The 17,470-nt window shown below is 60.5% G+C and overlaps 1 protein-coding gene across 1 annotated transcript in view; it reads left to right on the top strand.

The window, feature by feature from the left end:
- Notch3 (notch receptor 3) overlaps positions 1 to 16,447 on the top strand; it is a 44,728-nt gene extending 28,281 nt beyond the window's left edge. Inside the window, 18 exon segments of the mRNA XM_042670631.1 lie at positions 1,142 to 1,367; positions 1,644 to 1,845; positions 2,355 to 2,502; positions 2,900 to 3,084; positions 3,816 to 3,948; positions 4,038 to 4,295; positions 4,384 to 4,502; positions 4,962 to 5,551; positions 6,358 to 6,690; positions 8,599 to 8,753; positions 9,195 to 9,417; positions 10,358 to 10,442; positions 11,057 to 11,219; positions 11,779 to 12,083; positions 12,826 to 12,973; positions 14,050 to 14,147; positions 15,418 to 16,331; positions 16,333 to 16,447. Coding sequence (XP_042526565.1) covers positions 1,142 to 1,367; positions 1,644 to 1,845; positions 2,355 to 2,502; positions 2,900 to 3,084; positions 3,816 to 3,948; positions 4,038 to 4,295; positions 4,384 to 4,502; positions 4,962 to 5,551; positions 6,358 to 6,690; positions 8,599 to 8,753; positions 9,195 to 9,417; positions 10,358 to 10,442; positions 11,057 to 11,219; positions 11,779 to 12,083; positions 12,826 to 12,973; positions 14,050 to 14,147; positions 15,418 to 16,331; positions 16,333 to 16,447 — 4,400 coding nt within the window.
- Positions 16,448 to 17,470: the final 1,023 nt, after the last annotated feature.

Raw genomic sequence — 17,470 nt, forward strand, 5'->3', positions numbered from 1 at the left:
CTTTGCTTTCCCTCCTTTTCCTCCTATGGAAACTGAGGCCCAGGGCAGTTAAGGGGCCAGCCCGAGGTCAGATCTGAAGGGGTTGAGCCAGACTTGAAGCACAGGCTCTGGGTGATGCCTGTGAGCTGATTTAGGCAGTGAATTAGTACTATAGGAAGTGTGAGGTATAAGGCCTGAGTACTGAGATCCCTTCCCTTCCCTTCCCTTCTTCTTCTTCCTTCCTTCCTACCTTCCTTCCTCTCTCCCTCCCTCTCTCTCTTCCTCCCTTCATTCCTTCTTCCCTCCCTCCCTCTTTTCCTCCCTCCCCTCCCTTCCTCCCTCCCTTCCTTCCTCCCCTCCCTCCCTTCCTTCCTCCCTCCCTCCCTCCCTTTCTCCCTCCCTCCCTCCCTCCCTCTCTCCTTCCTTCCTTCCTCCCTCCCTCCCTCCCTCCCTCCCTCCTTCCCTCCTTCCTTCCTTCCTTCCTTCCTTCCTTCCTTTTTCTTTCCTTCCAACTGGAGCTTGACCTCAGGGGCTTAAGCTCTCACTTGGCTTTTTCACTCAAGGCTGGCGTTCTACCACCTTAGCCACAGCTCCTCTTCCACTTTTGTGCTGGCTAATAGGGACCAAATATCTCTGGGACTTGTCTTCCCATGCCTCCTAAGAAGCTAGGATGAAAGGCATGCGCCACCTGTGCCCAGCTCCAGTTGCATTTTTCAGTATTTTCCAGCAATTGATACTGAACCTGAGGATCCACGCAGAGGTTTGATTATCTTCACTGGGCAGCTCAAGGGAGCCCCCCCCCCTTCCACATAGGCAGAATTTCCTGATAAGGGAGGCAAGGACCACCAAAAGCCACAGAATTATGGCTGGGAAGGTGGCTCAGTGGTAGAGTGCTTGCCTTGCATGCATGAGGCCCTGGGTTCCATTCCTCAACACCACATAAGCAAAAAGAGAAAAGCCGGAAGTGGCCCTGTGGCTCAAGTGGTAGAGCGCTGGCCCTGAAGGAAGAGGCCATAGGCCCCAGTACTGGCACCAAAAAAAAAAAAAAAAAAATCCCTCTGATCAAAGGACACCCCCTCTTAGTTGAACTTGGCTTCGTCCCCTGTGGCTGGTCAGGGCGGGCCGGCCACTGAGTGACCGCGCCTTCTCCCTCTCCCCTCAGACCCGTGCCTCAATGGCGGCTCCTGTCAGGATGGCGTGGGCTCCTTCTCCTGCTCTTGCCTTCCGGGTTTCGCCGGCTCGCGCTGTGCCCGCGACGTGGATGAATGCCTGAGCAGCCCCTGCGGCCCGGGCACCTGCACGGACCACGTGGCCTCGTTCACCTGCACCTGTCCACCGGGCTTCGGAGGCTTCCACTGCGAGAGGGACCTGCCCGACTGCAGCCCCAGGTGGGCGGGGCCTGGCGGGAGCATCCGGGGCTCTGGCTGGGGGAGGGCGGCCAGGGGAGAGGAAAGGGATGGCCTGAGGTAGGCATGGGCTGTCTGTGTTGGGGTGACTGGAGACCTGGGCAGTGCCGAAGCACTTGGTAAACTGAGGTCAAAGGGCAGAGGTGGGACCTGGCCGGGCCTTGCAGCGTCTTGAAGTGGGTAAGTGAGAGGCTGGGATGGGGGCGCGAGGGCGTGGCCTCCAAGGGGGTGGAGCCTGACCCCACCGTCCTCTCTCAGCTCCTGCTTCAACGGAGGGACCTGTGTGGACGGTGTGAACTCGTTCAGCTGCCTGTGCCGCCCTGGCTACACGGGCGCCCACTGCCAGTTCGAGGCCGACCCCTGTCTCTCTCGGCCCTGTCTGCACCGCGGCATCTGCAGAGCCAGCCACCCCGGCTTTCACTGCACCTGCCGGGAGGGCTTCACCGGCAGCCAGTGCCAGGTGGGCGTGGCCGGTGGCCAAGGGGAGGGCTCGGGGGCGGGGCCTGTCCTGCCGATGGAGTGGCATTAGCGTCTGTGGGCGTGGCTCGCATCAGAGGGAGGAGTCTGGGGGCGGGGCCTACCCTGCCTGCTAAATAGTATCCGTGTCAGAGGGGGCGTGGCCAGTGTTCTGGGGGGAGGAGTCTGAAGGCGGGGCCTGGGAGGCTGTCCTGCCTACTGAGAGGCAGTATCCGATGGGCGTGGTTAGCATCCTGGGAGGAGGACTCTGTGGGCGGGGCCTGTCCTGCCTACTGAGCGGCAGTGTCCGATGGGTGTGGCCAACGTCCTGGGGGTGGAGTCTGGGGTGGAGTCTGGGGCTGAGCCCTGTCCCCCTCATTAAGGGTTAGTGTTGGGTAGGTGTGATCACACATTCTAGGGGAGGCGTCTGGGCGTGTCCTGGGGGCAGGGTCTGCCTGGCTTAGTGGTTTCCAGGGTCTCCTTTAGTATTGACCCTCGGGCCTTCCTTTGCAGACTCCAATAGACTGGTGCGGCCAGGGGCCCTGTCAGAACGGAGGCCGCTGCGTCCAGGCCGGGGCCTACTGCCTGTGTCCCCCGGGATGGAGCGGCCGCCTCTGTGACATCCGAAGTGTGCCTTGCAGGGAGGCCGCAGCCCAGATGGGTGCGTGGGGGGTGTGCGGGGTGGGGGGTTCAGGGAGGGTGCTCCCTGGTTGCCTGGTGTCTCCTGCCAGTGTGAGCTGAGTGAAGGGTACCCCAGAATATGATGGGTGTGAAGAGATCTGTGGGGCTGAGCTCGTGTGACTGTACGGCCAGCATGATGTCTGTCTCTGTGAAGTAGCTGGGGTGGTGGCGGTGGGTGTACGGGAGCTGCTATGAACACCAAGAGCTGGGTGTAGGTTGATGATAGAGAAGATGTCAGCCTGATGAGATGTGTGCCCGCCTGTGGAATGTGGGTGACACCCTGGGAACTGCATCCTGCAGGGGTGTTGTCCCGAGAAGAGGAAGGAAGGCTTCCTCTGCGTGCGTGTGTGTGAATGAGGTCACTTTGCTCTTCTCAGGGGTGCGGCCGGAGCAGCTGTGCGCCGCGGGAGGGCAGTGCGTGGACCAGGACAGCTCCCACTACTGCGTGTGTCCAGAGGGTCGCACGGGCAGCCACTGCGAGCAGGAGCTGGACCCCTGCTTGGCCCAGCCCTGCCAAAATGGAGGCACCTGCCGGGCCTACATGGGAGGCTATGTGTGCGAGGTAAGGGTGGGCCCTGGGGAGAAGAAAGCGGGGCTGGCAGGTCTTGTGGCTGTGTGTGGACACATTCTGTGAGGTATTAGGAATGGTACTCAGCCCCAAGGTGTAAGGGCTCAACCAAGAAGCCACGCCCCTGCGCACAAAGCCACGCCCACAAGCTACACCCCGGCGGGGCCACGCCCACAGCCCATGTGCCTGGATTTTTTATTTTGCTTTTTGGGCCTTGTGCTCTCTCTTGGCTTAGAAGCAGAAGCCTCACCTGGCTTTCTGGCTTTTTGCTGACTATTTGGAAATAAGAATCTGCTGGGGCTGGCTTTGAATTGAGATCCTCAGATAATAGCCTCCGAAGTGGCTAGGATTACAGGTGTGGGCCATCAAAGCCCAGCTAGCTGTGTCTGGATTCCCTCCCACATTTCCAGACATATCCCTATGTGCCCAGTGTCTCCTAGGGTCTGAATATATGCGTGTGGCAAAGTCTCAGGGGTGCCTGTCTCATTGTGTGTATCTGGGGAGGTGTAGGTGACTGTTTTCCTTCTGTGTTTGTACAAGGGTGCCCCTTGGCACTGGGTGTGTTGGTGGCTTTGTGGGTATGTTTCCTGGATGTGTCTGTACGTGTGTGTCCTGCGAGAGCTTGTCTCTGTGTGCTGATGTCTGTGTGTGTCCTTTTGTGCTGGGAGTGTGTGTGTGTGTCTGTGCTGCCCAGGGCTAAGTGTGTCCCTCTCGTCTCAACCCAGTGTCCAGCTGGCTATATGGGTGACAGCTGTGAGAGCAACGTGGATGAGTGTGCCTCTAGGCCCTGCCAGCATGGGGGCTCCTGCATCGACCTCGTGGCCCGATACCTCTGTTCCTGTCCCCCTGGGACTCTGGGTATGCCAAGGCAGTGCCCAGGGGACAGGATTGGGGGGGCTGAGTCACGTCCCCGGGCTGACTGGTCTCTCCCTGCTTCCCTTCCCCAGGGGTGCTCTGTGAGATTAATGAGGATGACTGCGGTCCAGGAGCACCCCTGGATTCTGGCACGCGCTGTCTACACAATGGCACCTGTGTGGACCTGGTGGGGGGCTTCCGCTGTAACTGCCCCCCGGGATACACGGGTCTCCACTGCGAGGCGGACATCAATGAGTGTCGGCCGGGGGTCTGCCACGCGGCTCACACCCGGGATTGCCTGCAAGACCCAGGAGGGCACTTCCGCTGCCTCTGCCATCCGGGCTTCACGGGTAAGCGTGGGAGGCGGGGCCATCTTGGGATCGCTGCTTGTCCTTCTTCCGTCATGGCTGACCCTCCCACCTGTCCTTGCTGGTCCAGGTCCTCGCTGTCAGACTGTCCTCTCCCCCTGTGAGGCCCAGCCCTGCCAGCATGGAGGCCAGTGTCGAGCCAGCCCAGCCCCTGGCGGTGGGCTGACCTTCACCTGCCACTGTGTCCAGGTAGGTGTGAGTGGCCTGGGTGGAGACCCCTGGGGCACTGGGGGGCGTGGCCTCAGGGAAGGGTGTGGCTTTAGGGGAGAAGTGAACAGGCAGGGGGTTTGCAGAGTAGGGTTGAGCTTGGAGGGTGTGGTCGGAGGGGCGTGGCCCAGATGGAGGCGTGGCCCAGCGGATGGGCGTGGCCTGATGCAAAAGTGCTCTGGTGAGAGGCGTGGTCTGATGAGAAGTCGCGATCCGGTTGGCTGGTCAGATGGGGGCGTGGTCTGGCGATGGGGCGTGGTTTATCAGAGAGGTGTGGTCTCGGGGGAGGCGTGGCTTGTTGGCAAAGTAGAGCCTCTGGAGGGACAGGAGAGGTGGGAGGTCTCCTGACCTCGCTCTTCTCCCCCCTCCCCGTCTCTCCCTTCCTTCCCTCTCGCTCCCCCCCCCACTTTCCCTCTCTTCCCGGCGCCCCGTCCTCCTCAGCCGTTCTGGGGTCCGCGATGCGAGCGGGTGGCGCGCTCCTGCCGGGAGCTGCAGTGTCCCACGGGCGTCCCGTGCCAGCTGACCGCGCGCGGGCCGCGCTGCGCCTGTCCCCCGGGGCTGCCGGGGTCCTCCTGCCGGGGCTCCCGGGCGGCGGCCTCACCCCCGGGAGCCGCCAACGCCACCTGCTCGGGCGCCGCGCCGTGTCTGCACGGGGGCTCGTGCCGCCCCGCGCACACGGCCCCCTTCTTCCGCTGCGCGTGCGCCCCGGGCTGGGCGGGGCCGCGTTGCGAGACCCCGACGGTGGTGGCGGCGGCGGCGTCGCCGGAGGCGCCCGAGGAGCCGCGGTGCCCGCGGGCCGCCTGCCAGGCCAAGCGCGGGGACGGGCGCTGCGACCGCGCGTGCAACAGCCCGGGCTGCGGCTGGGACGGCGGCGACTGCTCGCTGAGCGTGGGCGACCCCTGGCGGCAGTGCGAGGCGCTGCAGTGCTGGCGCCTCTTCAACAACAGCCGCTGCGACCCGGCCTGCAGCTCGCCCGCCTGTCTCTACGACAACTTCGACTGCCGCGGGGCGGGCCGCGAGCGCGCCTGCAAGTGAGCCCCGCCCCGGCCCCGCTCCGTGCCCCCCCCCCCCCCGCAGCCGAGCCCCGCACGACCTGCACAGCCACCTGCAGTTAAAATAAATCCTTAAAATGGCGTTGGTGCTGGGGCTCGAACTCAGGGCCGCGCATCTGCCGCACAGCGTAAGCCACAGCTCCACCCCAGCCCCGAGCTGGTGGCTCCCGCCTGTCATCCTGGCTCCTCTGGAGGCTGAGATCTGAGGATCGCAGCCCTGAGACTCTTACCTCCAAGAAACCGCCGGAAAACCAGACATGGAGCCGTGGCTTTGCGCAAACAAGCTCAGGGATAGCACCCAGGCCCCGAGTTCAAGCCCCATGAACACCACCACCGTCACCAAGAGTGTACCCCTAGAGCTTCCTTCCCTGGCCTGGCTTTGAACCGCGATCCTCAGCCTCCTGAATAGCTAGGATGATAAGCGTGAGCCACCGGCGCTGGATTTTTTTTTTAAACTTCTATTTTATGCTGCTCCCAGGGCTTGAACTCAGAGCCTGGGCATCGTCTTTGAGCTTGGTTTGCGCAAGGCTGGTGCTCTGCCACTTGAGCCACGGCCCCACTTCCAGTTTTTGATGGTTAATTGGAGACAGAGAGTCGCACAGACTTTCCTACCCAGGCTGGCTTCAAAGTACCATCCTCAGATCTCAGCCTCCCGGGTAGCTGGGATGTCAGGCGAGCGGCCCCCCCCCCCCACCCTCCCCTCCCCTGTGCAGGCGCTGTGTGGTCTGTGCACATTTGGGGGCGATCAGAGGCCCCCCTGACGCTGCTGTCCCCCTCCCCCCTAGCCCCGTGTATGAAAAATACTGTGCAGACCACTTCGCGGACGGCCGCTGCGACCAGGGCTGCAACACGGAGGAGTGCGGCTGGGACGGGCTGGACTGCGCCAGTGAGGTCCCCGCCCTGCTGGCCCGCGGCGTGCTGGTGCTCACCGTCCTGCTGCCCCCCGAAGAGCTGCTGCGCTCCGGCGCCGATTTCCTGCAGCGGCTCAGCGCCATCCTGCGGACCTCGCTGCGCTTCCGCCTGGACGCCCGCGGCCAGGCCATGGTGTTCCCTTACCACCGGCCCGGCCCTGGCGTCGAACCCCGAGCCCGGCGGGAGCTGGTCCCCGAGGTGATCGGGTGAGTGACTCCACCAGGACCTTCCTGAAGGAGGCTCTGGGTGAGGAGGTCAGGCCCAGGCACCTGTGACTTCGATCTTGTGATATAGATGGATGGACAGACAGACAGTCAGATAGATAGATGATTGTGTGTGTGTATGTGTGTGTGTGTGTGTGTGTGTGTGTGTTGGTCCTAGGGCTTGAACTTGGGGCCTGGGCATTGCCCTTTAGCTTTTCCCTTCAAAGTTAGTGCTCCACCACTTTGAGCCACAGCTCCATTTCCAGGTTGGTGGTTATTTCGAGATAAGAGTCTCATCATGCTTGCCTACTATATGTAAAGACTGGGGTTCAATTCCTCAGTACGACATACACAGAAAAAGCCAGAAGTGGCGCTGTGGCTCAAGTGGTAGAGCGCTAGCCTTGAGCAAAGGAAGCTCAGGGACAGTGCCCAGGCCCTGAGTTCAAGCCCCAGAAGGACTGGCAAATAAATAAAAGAGTCTCACAGATTTTCCTGCCTGGGCTGGCTTTGAACTGCGATCCTCAGATCTCAGCCTCCAGAGTGGCCAGGCTGACAGGTGTGGACCATAGGCACCCCAGCTTGGATCTCATTCCATTTTTTTTTCTTAACATCTCGGAGAACTGCCTTTGGCAATGCATCTCCTACAGGCTTCTCAGCCCATCAGCTTTTGGGAAAGAGACCATTTATTGCTGTGAGACAAAACTTTTGTCTCCCTGAACATGGGCAGCTTAGCAGCATTACCCATTAGAAGCTGGTGGCACCGCCCCCTCGTGGTGACTATGAAAAATGCCTCCAGAGAGAAACAAGTATCTCTTGGGTGGGTGGGTGGGTGTGGAGGGGCACCCCAAATCGAACCTGTCTGCTTCTGGGGAGGGGGACAATTTAGCAGAGTGGTTAAGGGCACTTAAGGGCAGGGTTTTTGTTGTTGTTTAATGAGTCTGGGTGCCTGTGGCCTATGACTGTGACCCTAGCTACTCAGGAGGCTGAGATCTGAAGATTGTGTGGTTCAAAGCCAGCCCTGGCAGGAAAGTAAGTCTAAGCCAAGTATTGGCACAACTCTCATGTGGCCCCACTGGTAGAGCGCTAGGCTTGGGTGAGAAAGCCATGTAAGAGGACGAGAACCTAGGTTCAAGCCCCAGTATGGGCACCAAACAAACAAATAAACAAAAGAACTGTCTGTCTGGTGGGTGGGTAGGTGAGTTGGAAGGCAGTGGGGGATGGTATTTGTGAAAGATGCAGCAGAGGCCTAAGGAGAAGGACAGAGCCCTGACACAGAAGCGGGGAGGGGCTGGATGTGGGTTGGGGGGACAGCTCTGGCTGGAAGCATCCAGGAATGGAAGGCCGAGAGGATGGCTTGCTTCCAGCCACAGTGATGATGACGGAGGGTGGGTTCCCGTCCCCAGCAAGAAACAAAAGCACATGGGTACAATTAACAATGAATGACGCGAGAATAAAAACAGACTGTGGGGGATAAATAGGATCAAAGTACTTTATATGCATGTCTGAAAGCAGAAAGATGAAACCTGTTAGTTGTGTTAGAAGGGGGGATGAGGAGGGGGAGGAGGGGGGAGAGGGACGGAGGGGTGTGCATTGTATGGAAACTGTACGCATGGAAATGTATGGAATCCCTCCCTCCTTGGACCACCAATGTGTGCTAATACAAAAAAATCTTAATGGGGAACCAAAGGGCCCACCCACAGAGCAGGGCAGCCGGGATTGGGTGTTTCAGCCCGGTGAAGGACCGTCCCAGGTCTCCACTGGGGTGGCCCCAGCGAGACCCGTCTGGGGGGCACGGTGGGTGGGTCAGGTGCCAGCCAGGCGGGCCGCGGAGGGGACCCGGCGGTGGGGACCTGGGGCGCGTGAGGCTGGGCCCCCGCGGAGCCCTGGGGTCCTCCCCTTCTCTTCCCGCAGCTCCGTCGTGATGCTGGAGATTGACAACCGGCTCTGCCTGCAGTCTCCCGAGAACGACCACTGCTTCCCCGATGCCCAGAGTGCCGCCGACTACCTGGGGGCCTTGTCAGCCGTGGAGCGCCTCGACTTCCCCTACCCGCTGCGGGATGTGCGAGGTGAGGCCCCGCCTCCGCTGCCTCGTGGTTGCGCAGGCCACTCAGTCCAGGCCACACCCCATGGTTAAGGCTACACCCCATTGTCGGGACCCCACCCACAGAGGAAGCCACGCCCCATAGCCAAAGCCATTCCCAGCGGCCGAGGCTAGTCCCACTTGCATCTGAAGCTCCACCTGCTGCTGAAGCCCCACCCACGACGGAAGCTCCGCCCTGTAGTGGAAGCCCCACCCACAGAGGAAACCCCGCCCATGGCTGAGGCTTGCTTCACCGTGGAAGCCCCACCCCCATGCCCGAGGCCCCACCCCACAGTGGAATCCCTGCCCATGGCCGAGGCCCCGCCCCACCGTGGAAGCCCCGCCCCATTCTAGAGGCCCTGCCCCAAGGCCCCGCCCCGCCGCCATGGAGGCCCCGCCCTCGGCTGAAGCCACGCCCACCCCACAGGGGAGCCGCTGGAGCCGCCCGCGCAGGGCGTGCCCACCATGCCCCTGCTGGCGGCCAGCGCCGTCTTCCTGCTCATCATCTTCGTCCTGGGCGTCATGGTGGCCCGGCGCAAGCGAGAGCACAGCACCCTGTGGTTCCCCGAGGGATTCGCGCTGCACAAGGACGTGGCAGCCGGCCACAAGGGCCGGCGGGAGCCCGTGGGACAAGATGCGCTGGGCATGAAGTGAGGACCTTTGACCCACCCTGGCCTTCGCTGGGGTTGGCCTTTGACCTTAACTTGACCTTCACTTCAGACTCCATCCTGGACCCCAGAGTCCAGCCTTCTGCTCAGGCCCTGTGCTCGCTGGGGGGCATCCCCACTTTCTGGCTTCTGACTATTCCCTGGGTCCCCATTTCCATACTTCATCCTCACCCGTGACCCATGACCCTCTGTGACCTCTGCCTCTAACCCAGTCTTACCTTTGACCTCTCACCTCTGAGGAACTTCCTGCTCGAATCAGGATTCCGGTCTTAGATTTATTTATGGTTATATTTATTTGTTTGTGCCAGTCCTGGAACTTGAACTCAGGGCTTGGGCCCTGAGCTTTTTCACTCAGGACTGGCGCTCTACCATTTGAGCCAGAGCTCCACTTCTGGTTTTTGAGTGGTTCATTGGAGATAAGAGTGTCAGGGGCTGGCTTCGAACTGCGACCCTTAGATCTCAGCCTCCTGAGTAGCTGGGAGACCTGCGTGAGCCAGACAACTTGTTCATGTCTTTCACCAGAATTGAGAGACATGTCTGCTTTCCCACCCTGCTGAAATTCATGTTGTTTTCTTCTTGGTGGGGTTTGAACTCAGGGCCTGGGCGCTGTCCCTGAGCTCTTTGTGCTGAAGGCTAGGGTTCTTGTTACTTTGAGCCACAACTCCACTTCCAGTTTTTGAGTGGGTAGTTGGAGATAAGAGTCTTCACTGCCTGGGCTGTCTTCGAACCCTAATCCTCAAATCTCCCTTGAATGCTAGGATAACAGGCGTGAGCCACCTGTTGACTGAAGATCCCCCCCATCTCCACTGCAGCCCCCTGACTTGCCTCTGTGACCTCTGCTCTGACTCCACCCCAAGTCCTTTCTGAAGGCGGGAGACTCCCCAGTGCCCTTTGTCACCCCCTTTTCTTCCTGTGCCCCTAGGAACATGGGCAAGGGCGAGAGTCTGATGGGGGAGGTGGCCACAGACTGGATGGACACAGAGTGCCCGGAGGCCAAGCGACTGAAGGTGCCACGCAGCCCTCCCCTCCCCCTCCCTGCCCTCCCTTCCCCTCTCTCCCCTCCCCTCCTCCTCCCCTCCCCCTCCCTCCCCTCCCTCCCCTCCCTTCCCCCTCCCTCCCCTCCTTGGCTCTTTTCCTTTCAGGGTACTGGGACACCCCCTCCTTCCCCCCTGCACCCCAGAGGAGCTTGGCTCTCCTTGCCCAAGCTCCAGGGAACTGTATAGGGGGTTTTGTGACCCCCCATGTGTTCTCCAGGTGGTTCTGTGGCTGCGGAGGAGGCGAGGAGATGGGCTGGGGGGAGCCCGCTGGGCTTGGTGGCTTGGGTGCACGTTCCTCTGGCCAGTCCTTCCTGGGTCTTCCCAGTGGGGGACACCCCCCCCCCCACCGCCCAGACAATTCTAGTTCATTTGCTGCTGCTGCTGCTGTAACAAAGAACCTGCGGCTGGGTAGTGTAAGGAGGGAAGAGGTTCTTTTTGCTTCAAGGGTGTGTATGTGTGTGTGCGTGTGTGCACATGCGTGTTGGTGCCCCTGCCAGGGCCTGGCAGCCCCGTGTGCGTGTGTGCGTGTGTGCCCCTTCTCCCTCGGCCTGCGGTGTTGAGCCCGGCCCTCCCTGTGCTTGCAGGTGGAGGAGGCCGGCGCCGGGGCCGAGGAGCCCGTGGACTGCCGCCAGTGGACGCAGCACCACCTGGTGGCCGCCGACATCCGCGTGGCCCCGGCCATGGCGCTGACGCCGCCGCAGGGCGACGCGGAGGCCGACGCCATGGACGTGAACGTGCGGGGCCCAGGTCAGCGCCCAGAGCCCGCGGGGACCCCGGAATCTCCAGGCCGAGCGCTGCTCGGACCTAGACTAGAGGTTCCGCTCTCCGCCTCCTCCTCTTCTCCCTCCCCCTCTTTCTCCTGGGGTCTGAGCTCGGCACTTGGCGCTGCCTTTGAGCTTTTTCACTCTGTTACTTGAGCCACAGCTCCACTTCCATCGTGTAGTTACTCCTGGTATTCCTATGTGTCCTATTTGCACACGCACGTGCGTGCTCTGGTCCTGGAGCTTGAACTCAGGGCCTAGGTGGCACTGTCCCCAAGCTTTTCCCGCTCAGAGGCTGGTGCTCTACCACGTGAGCCACAGCTCATGTCTGGCTTTTTGGCCCATTGGTGATAATTAGCCTGCAGACTTTTCTGCCTGGGCTGGCCTTGAATCACAATCCTCCTCAGACCTCAGCCTCCCCAGTAGCTGGGGTGACAGGTGTGAGACACCGGTGCCCGGCAGCCCATTTGGCCTCAATGGCGTGCCCCTGGCCTCGGGCCCCGGGGACGCCGCGATGGCTCGGTGACGGCCTCCCGTCCCCACAGACGGCTTCACCCCTCTCATGCTGGCCTCCTTCTGCGGAGGGGCCCTGGAGCAGATCCCAGCCGAGGAGGAGGAGGTGGACGACTCCTCCGCCAGCATCCTCTCAGACCTCATCTGCCAAGGGGCCCAGCTTGGGGCTCGGACTGACCGCACGGGCGAGACCGCCCTGCACCTGGCCGCGCGCTACGCCCGGGCCGACGCCGCCAAGCGGCTGCTGGACGCCGGGGCGGACACCAACGCCCAGGACCACTCGGGCCGCACCCCGCTGCACACGGCCGTGACCGCCGACGCGCAGGGCGTCTTCCAGGTGAGCCCGGATCGCCGCTGGACACCGGGGCTGCAGTGGACATCAGACACCCCGGATTCAGATCCAGTCTCGCTCTTTCTTTTTGTCAGTCATGGGGCTTGAACTCCGGGCCTGGGCGCTGTCTCTCAGCTCTTCAGCTCAAGGCGAGCGCTCTACCACTTGAGCCACAGCGCCAATTCCGGTTTTCTGGTGGTTTATTGGAGATAAGCGTTTCACGGACTTTGCTGCCCAGGCTGGCTTTGAACCGCGATCCTCAGATCTCAGCCTCCTGAGTAGCTAGGATGACAGGCGTGAGCCACCAGCACCTGGCTTCTGGCTTTTTTTTAGTGATTCATTGGAGATAAGAGTCTCACAGAGGGGCTGGGAAGGTGGCTCAGTGGTAGAGCACTTGCCTTGCATGCTTGAGGCCCTGGGTTCGATTCCTCAGCACCACATAAGAAAAAAGCTGGAAGTGGTGCTGTGGCTCAAGTGGTAGAGCACTCACCTTGAGCTGAAGAGCTGAGGGATGGTGCCCAGGCCCAGAGTTCAAGCCCCAGGACCATCTCCCCTGCCCCCCCCCCATCCATTTTGATTTGGGGTGTTTTTAGCTTGAGATGGAATTAGTAGTATGCTACCCCGTTGTAAGTCACAGGGAAGCTGTGGCTCATGAATCGGTCGGGAGTCCCAGGAGGTGTCAGGGGTCTGCTGATCCCTCTGTTCCTGGTGTGACTTTCCCTGTTGTGTCCTCCCACCCTCTTTCTAGATCCTCATCCGGAATCGCTCCACAGACCTGGACGCCCGCATGGCGGACGGCTCCACCAGCCTGATCCTGGCAGCCCGCCTGGCGGTGGAGGGTATGGTAGAGGAGCTGATCGCGTGCCACGCCGACGTGAACGCCGTGGACGAGCTGGGTAGGCTGACCGGAAGCCGTGGGTAGGGGCCGGGAGCCGGGAAGGGTCTCCTGGACACCCACGGTAGAGCTGGGCACCCATGCCTGCCTCAGGAGGCTGAGGCCCGAGGATCCTCATTTGAGGCCAGCCCTGGGCAGGGAAGCCTGTGGGAGACTTACTTCCAATTGACCACGGAAAAGTGGAGCTGTGGCTCAAGTGGGTAGAGAGCTAGCCTTGATTGAACAAGCTGAGGGACAGCGCCAGGGCCCTGAGTTCAAGCCACACACACACACACACACACACACACACAGTGGCTTCCTTCTGACAGTTCATTTCCAGCTGCTTGGGACAAGGCTTAAGGCCTGGTTGGCGGTGGGTTTCTACCCCTGTCCCCGGACTGCAGGCTTTACTGGAAGAAATCCACTCTACTGCCACCTGCTGGGCAGCTGTAATAAATATCTGCAACTGGATCCAATCTGTAATCTGTAAGGGTTTATGGGAGCCTGGCTTTTCGCCGATTCACACACGACACACCACAGTCCTTGGCCATTTTAAAAAAATTAATTAATCAGTTTATTAAAACAATAACTGGTAGTTATTTATTATTTTATAACTAGCCTTATTTTATAAGTAATCATTAATACTCAGTTATTGTTGTTACTACCATTACATATATTTTTTATTTTTATTTATTTATTTTGTCAGTTGTGGGTCTTGAACTCTGGGCCTGGGCGCTGTCCCTCAGCTCTTCAGCTCATGGCAAACGCTCTACCCCTTGAGCCACAGCGCCACTTCCGGTTTTCTGGTGGTTCATTGGAGATAAGAGTGTCACGGACTTTCCTTTGACCCTCCATCCTCAGATCTCAGCCTCCTGAGGAGCTGGGAAAGCAGGCGTGCACCATGGGTGCCTGGTGAAGTTAGTAAGCGGGAATAGGAATACTGATTCATACACCAAGCACAGGGGCTCAGCTGTGCTCAGCTGGCCGGCCTCCCAAGCTGTTTGGCAGACACTAACTGCCCCCCCCATACTGGGGGGGGGTGCTGGGGGTGTGAGCTGGGCTCTGGCCTGGACCCTGACTCTTCCCCCCTCTCTCCAGGGAAGTCAGCCCTGCACTGGGCTGCAGCTGTGAACAATGTGGAGGCCGCCTTGGCTCTGCTCAAGAACGGCGCTAATAAGGACATGCAGGACAGCAAGGTGAGCCCTCAGCCCCTCCCCTCCCGCACGGGTATGGCGGGGGGGGGGGGGCACAGGTGACAGAACAGGGTGGGGGAAAGCTAGTGGGGCATTCACTCTGCCCACATCCAGCTTTTAGGGCTGGGATTTGGGGCCAGGAGGCTCTAAGAATGGGGCAGATGAAGAAGTGTGTAGCAGCTGCTGTGTGAGCTTGGGGAAACTGTTTAACTTCTCTGAACCTCTGTTCTTATCTCCAAAGTAGGGAAGTAAGGATACGCCCCCTCCACCACCTTCATTTCATTTCATTTCTTTTTTTTGGGGGGGGCTGAACTCTGGGCCTGGGCACTGTCCCTCAGCTCTTCAGTTCAAGGCGAGCGCTCTACCACTTGAGCCACAGCGCGATTTCCAACTTTTTCTGCTTATGTGGTGCTGAGGAATCGAACCCAGGGCCTCATGCATGCAAGGCAAGCGCTCTACCACTGAGCCACCTTCCCAGCCCCTATATAGGGCTTTTTAAAAGTAAGATTAAAACAAAATCCATAGTAATAAAATATTGTACTTTTAAATAAGGACAGAATTCTGGCCTGCCCTTCTCTGACTCTTACTTTTCCTACTTATAAAATAAAATTAAGGGCTGAGAAGATGGCTCAGTGGTAGAGTGCTTGCCTCACATGCATGAAGCTCTGGATTCGATTCCTCAGCACCACATACATAGAAAAAGCCAGAAGTAGCACTGTGGCTCAAGTGGTGCCTTGAGCACAGAGAGGCTCAGGGACAGTGCCCAGGCCTTGAGTTCAAGCCCCAGGACCAGCACAAAACGTAAAAATATAAATCTGTGCCTAAAGTGAGTTTTGGTCCACTGTGTTGGATCTTTCTTTTTTCTTCCTTTTTTCCCTCCCTCCCTCCCTCCCTCCCTTCCTTCCTTCCTTCTTTTTGTCGGTTGTGGGGCTTGAACTCTGGGCCTGGGCACTGTCCCTCAGCTCTTCAGCTCAAGGCGAGCGCTCTACCACTTGAGCCACAGCACCACTTCCAGTTTCCTAAGTGGGTTTATTGGAGATCAGAGACTCACGGACTTCCGTGCCTGGGCTGGCTTTGATCCTCGACCCTCAGATCTCAGCCTCCTGAATAGCTAAGATGACAGGCCAGAGCCACTGGCGCCTGGCCCTGTTGGATCTTTCTGAAGGAAAGAGCGTGTCCGTCAGGTCCTGCAGCAGAGCGGGGATGTGACCGCTCTGACCTTGGCCAGGGTGGCATTGACATGTGTGGGTGTGCCCCCCTCCCCCGTCCCCAGGAGGAGACCCCGCTGTTCCTGGCGGCCAGGGAGGGCAGCTATGAGGTGGTCAAGCTGTTGCTGGATCATTTTGCCAACCGGGAGATCACAGACCACATGGACAGGCTGCCCAGGGACGTGGCCCACGAGCGACTGCACCAGGACATCGTGGGCCTCCTGGACCAGCCCAGCGGGCCCCGCAGCCCCCCGGGGCCCCATGGCCTGGGACCCCTGCTCTGTCCCCCCGGGGCCTTCCTCCCCGGCCTGAAGGCCACACCGTCGGGGGCCAAGAAGAGCCGCAGGCCTCTGGGGAAGGCCGGGCTGGGCCCGCAGGGCGCTCGCGGACGGGGCAAGAAGCTGAGCCTGGCCTGCCCGGGCCCCCTGGCCGACAGCTCCGTCACGCTGTCCCCCGTGGACTCTCTGGACTCCCCTCGGCCCTTCGGGGGGACCCCTGCCTCCCCTGGAGGCTTTTCCCTGGAGGCTCCCTACGGGGCGGCCACGGCCACCGCCGTGTCCTTGACGCAGCTTGGGGGTGCAGGCAGGGCGGGGGCTCTGGGGCGCCAGCCCCCCGGGAGCTGCGTGCTCAGCCTGGGTCTGTTGAACCCCGTGGCGGTCCCCCTCGACTGGGCCCGGCTGCCCCCACCTGCGCCCCCGGGGTCCTCCTTCCTGCTGCCCCTGGCTCCAGGACCCCAGCTGCTCAACCCGGGGACCCCGGTCTCGCCCCAAGAGCGGCCCCCTCCCTACCTGGCCCCTCCGGGGCACGGAGAGGAATACCCGGCCGCGGGGACCGGCGGTAGCCCCGCGAAGGGTCGCTTTCTCCGGGTCCCCAATGAGCATCCTTACCTGACTCCGTCCCCCGAGTCTCCCGAGCACTGGGCCAGCCCGTCACCCCCCTCCCTGTCCGACTGGTCCGAGTCCACGCCCAGCCCCGCCACCCGCCGCCCCCCCTGCCCAGCCGCACCCCCTGTCTGTCCCTGTCCCCCTGACTCAGGCCCAGACCCAGCTGGGACCCCAGCCTGAAGTCACCCCCAAGAGGCAGGTGCTGGCCTGAAGGAAGAGCTCCTTGCTTTAGATCTCGGATCTGGAGACGACCCCCCCCCCCCACCCGTCACCTCGCTCCACATCTCTGTCTCTGTCTGTCTGTCTGTCTCCCTCTCTCTCCATGAAGTGTTCTTCAATCCTTGGACCTTGGATCTGAAGAGACACTCCAACTCCACATCTGTCTGTCTGTCTGTCTCTTTCTTTCTGTCTCTTCCTGAAGTGTTTAATTCTTGGACCTTGGATCTGAAGAGATACCCCATCCTGACATTCTCTGTCTCTGTCTCCCTCTTTCCTCTCCCTCTCTGTTCACCAGCCTTTTGCACCAGCCCAGACTTAGTCTTCCTTTATTTATAATGTGGGGGCTGACACCCACCTTCTCAATCTTGTAACCAGTCTGGGACCTTCTCTTCCCTCCCGTATCCCTTGCCAGCCTTCTCTTTTCTCTCTCCCACTCTGACACCTGTGGATTATTATTCTTTATTCTTTCCTTTTCTGCTTCTTCCTCCTCTCTTCTTTTTACATTTTTTTTGTATAGAAACGAAATTCATTTAAACAAACTTATTATTTTTTACTATACATATATATGGAGACGCTCCCCCCGCCCCCCGTGCCCCGTGGGGCTGAGTCTGTGGACCTATTTGGGCCCAGCTGGATTCTGTGTACTGAGTACACGGCCCTGGCATGGACTAAGCACCCAGCCCGCCCTCGGGCGCACCCTCTGGGGCTTGGGTTGGGGGAGACGCGGGAGCCTCCCCCCCACCCCGTGGCGCCGTGGCGGGCCACCCCCTCCGGGCACCGAGCGGGGATCGGGTCGGTTCACTTCTTGGCTGTGACTCAGGCTTCCTGAGGTGCCCGTCGTGGGCTGCTGTGGAATGGCCTCCCACCCACCCCGCTAGCCGGGCTCCGGCCTGGCGTTGTACAGCCCGCGCCCTGCGCCTAATAAAGGAACAGTCTGCGCCCCGCGCTCAGCCCGCGCCCCGCACTCAGCCCGCGCCCCGCAGCGCCCCGCGCTCAGCCCGCGCCCCGCACTCAG

Source organism: Dipodomys spectabilis, unplaced genomic scaffold (genome assembly GCF_019054845.1).
Source record: "Dipodomys spectabilis isolate Male_0828 unplaced genomic scaffold, ASM1905484v1 ptg000573l, whole genome shotgun sequence".
NCBI lineage: Eukaryota > Metazoa > Chordata > Mammalia > Rodentia > Heteromyidae > Dipodomys > Dipodomys spectabilis.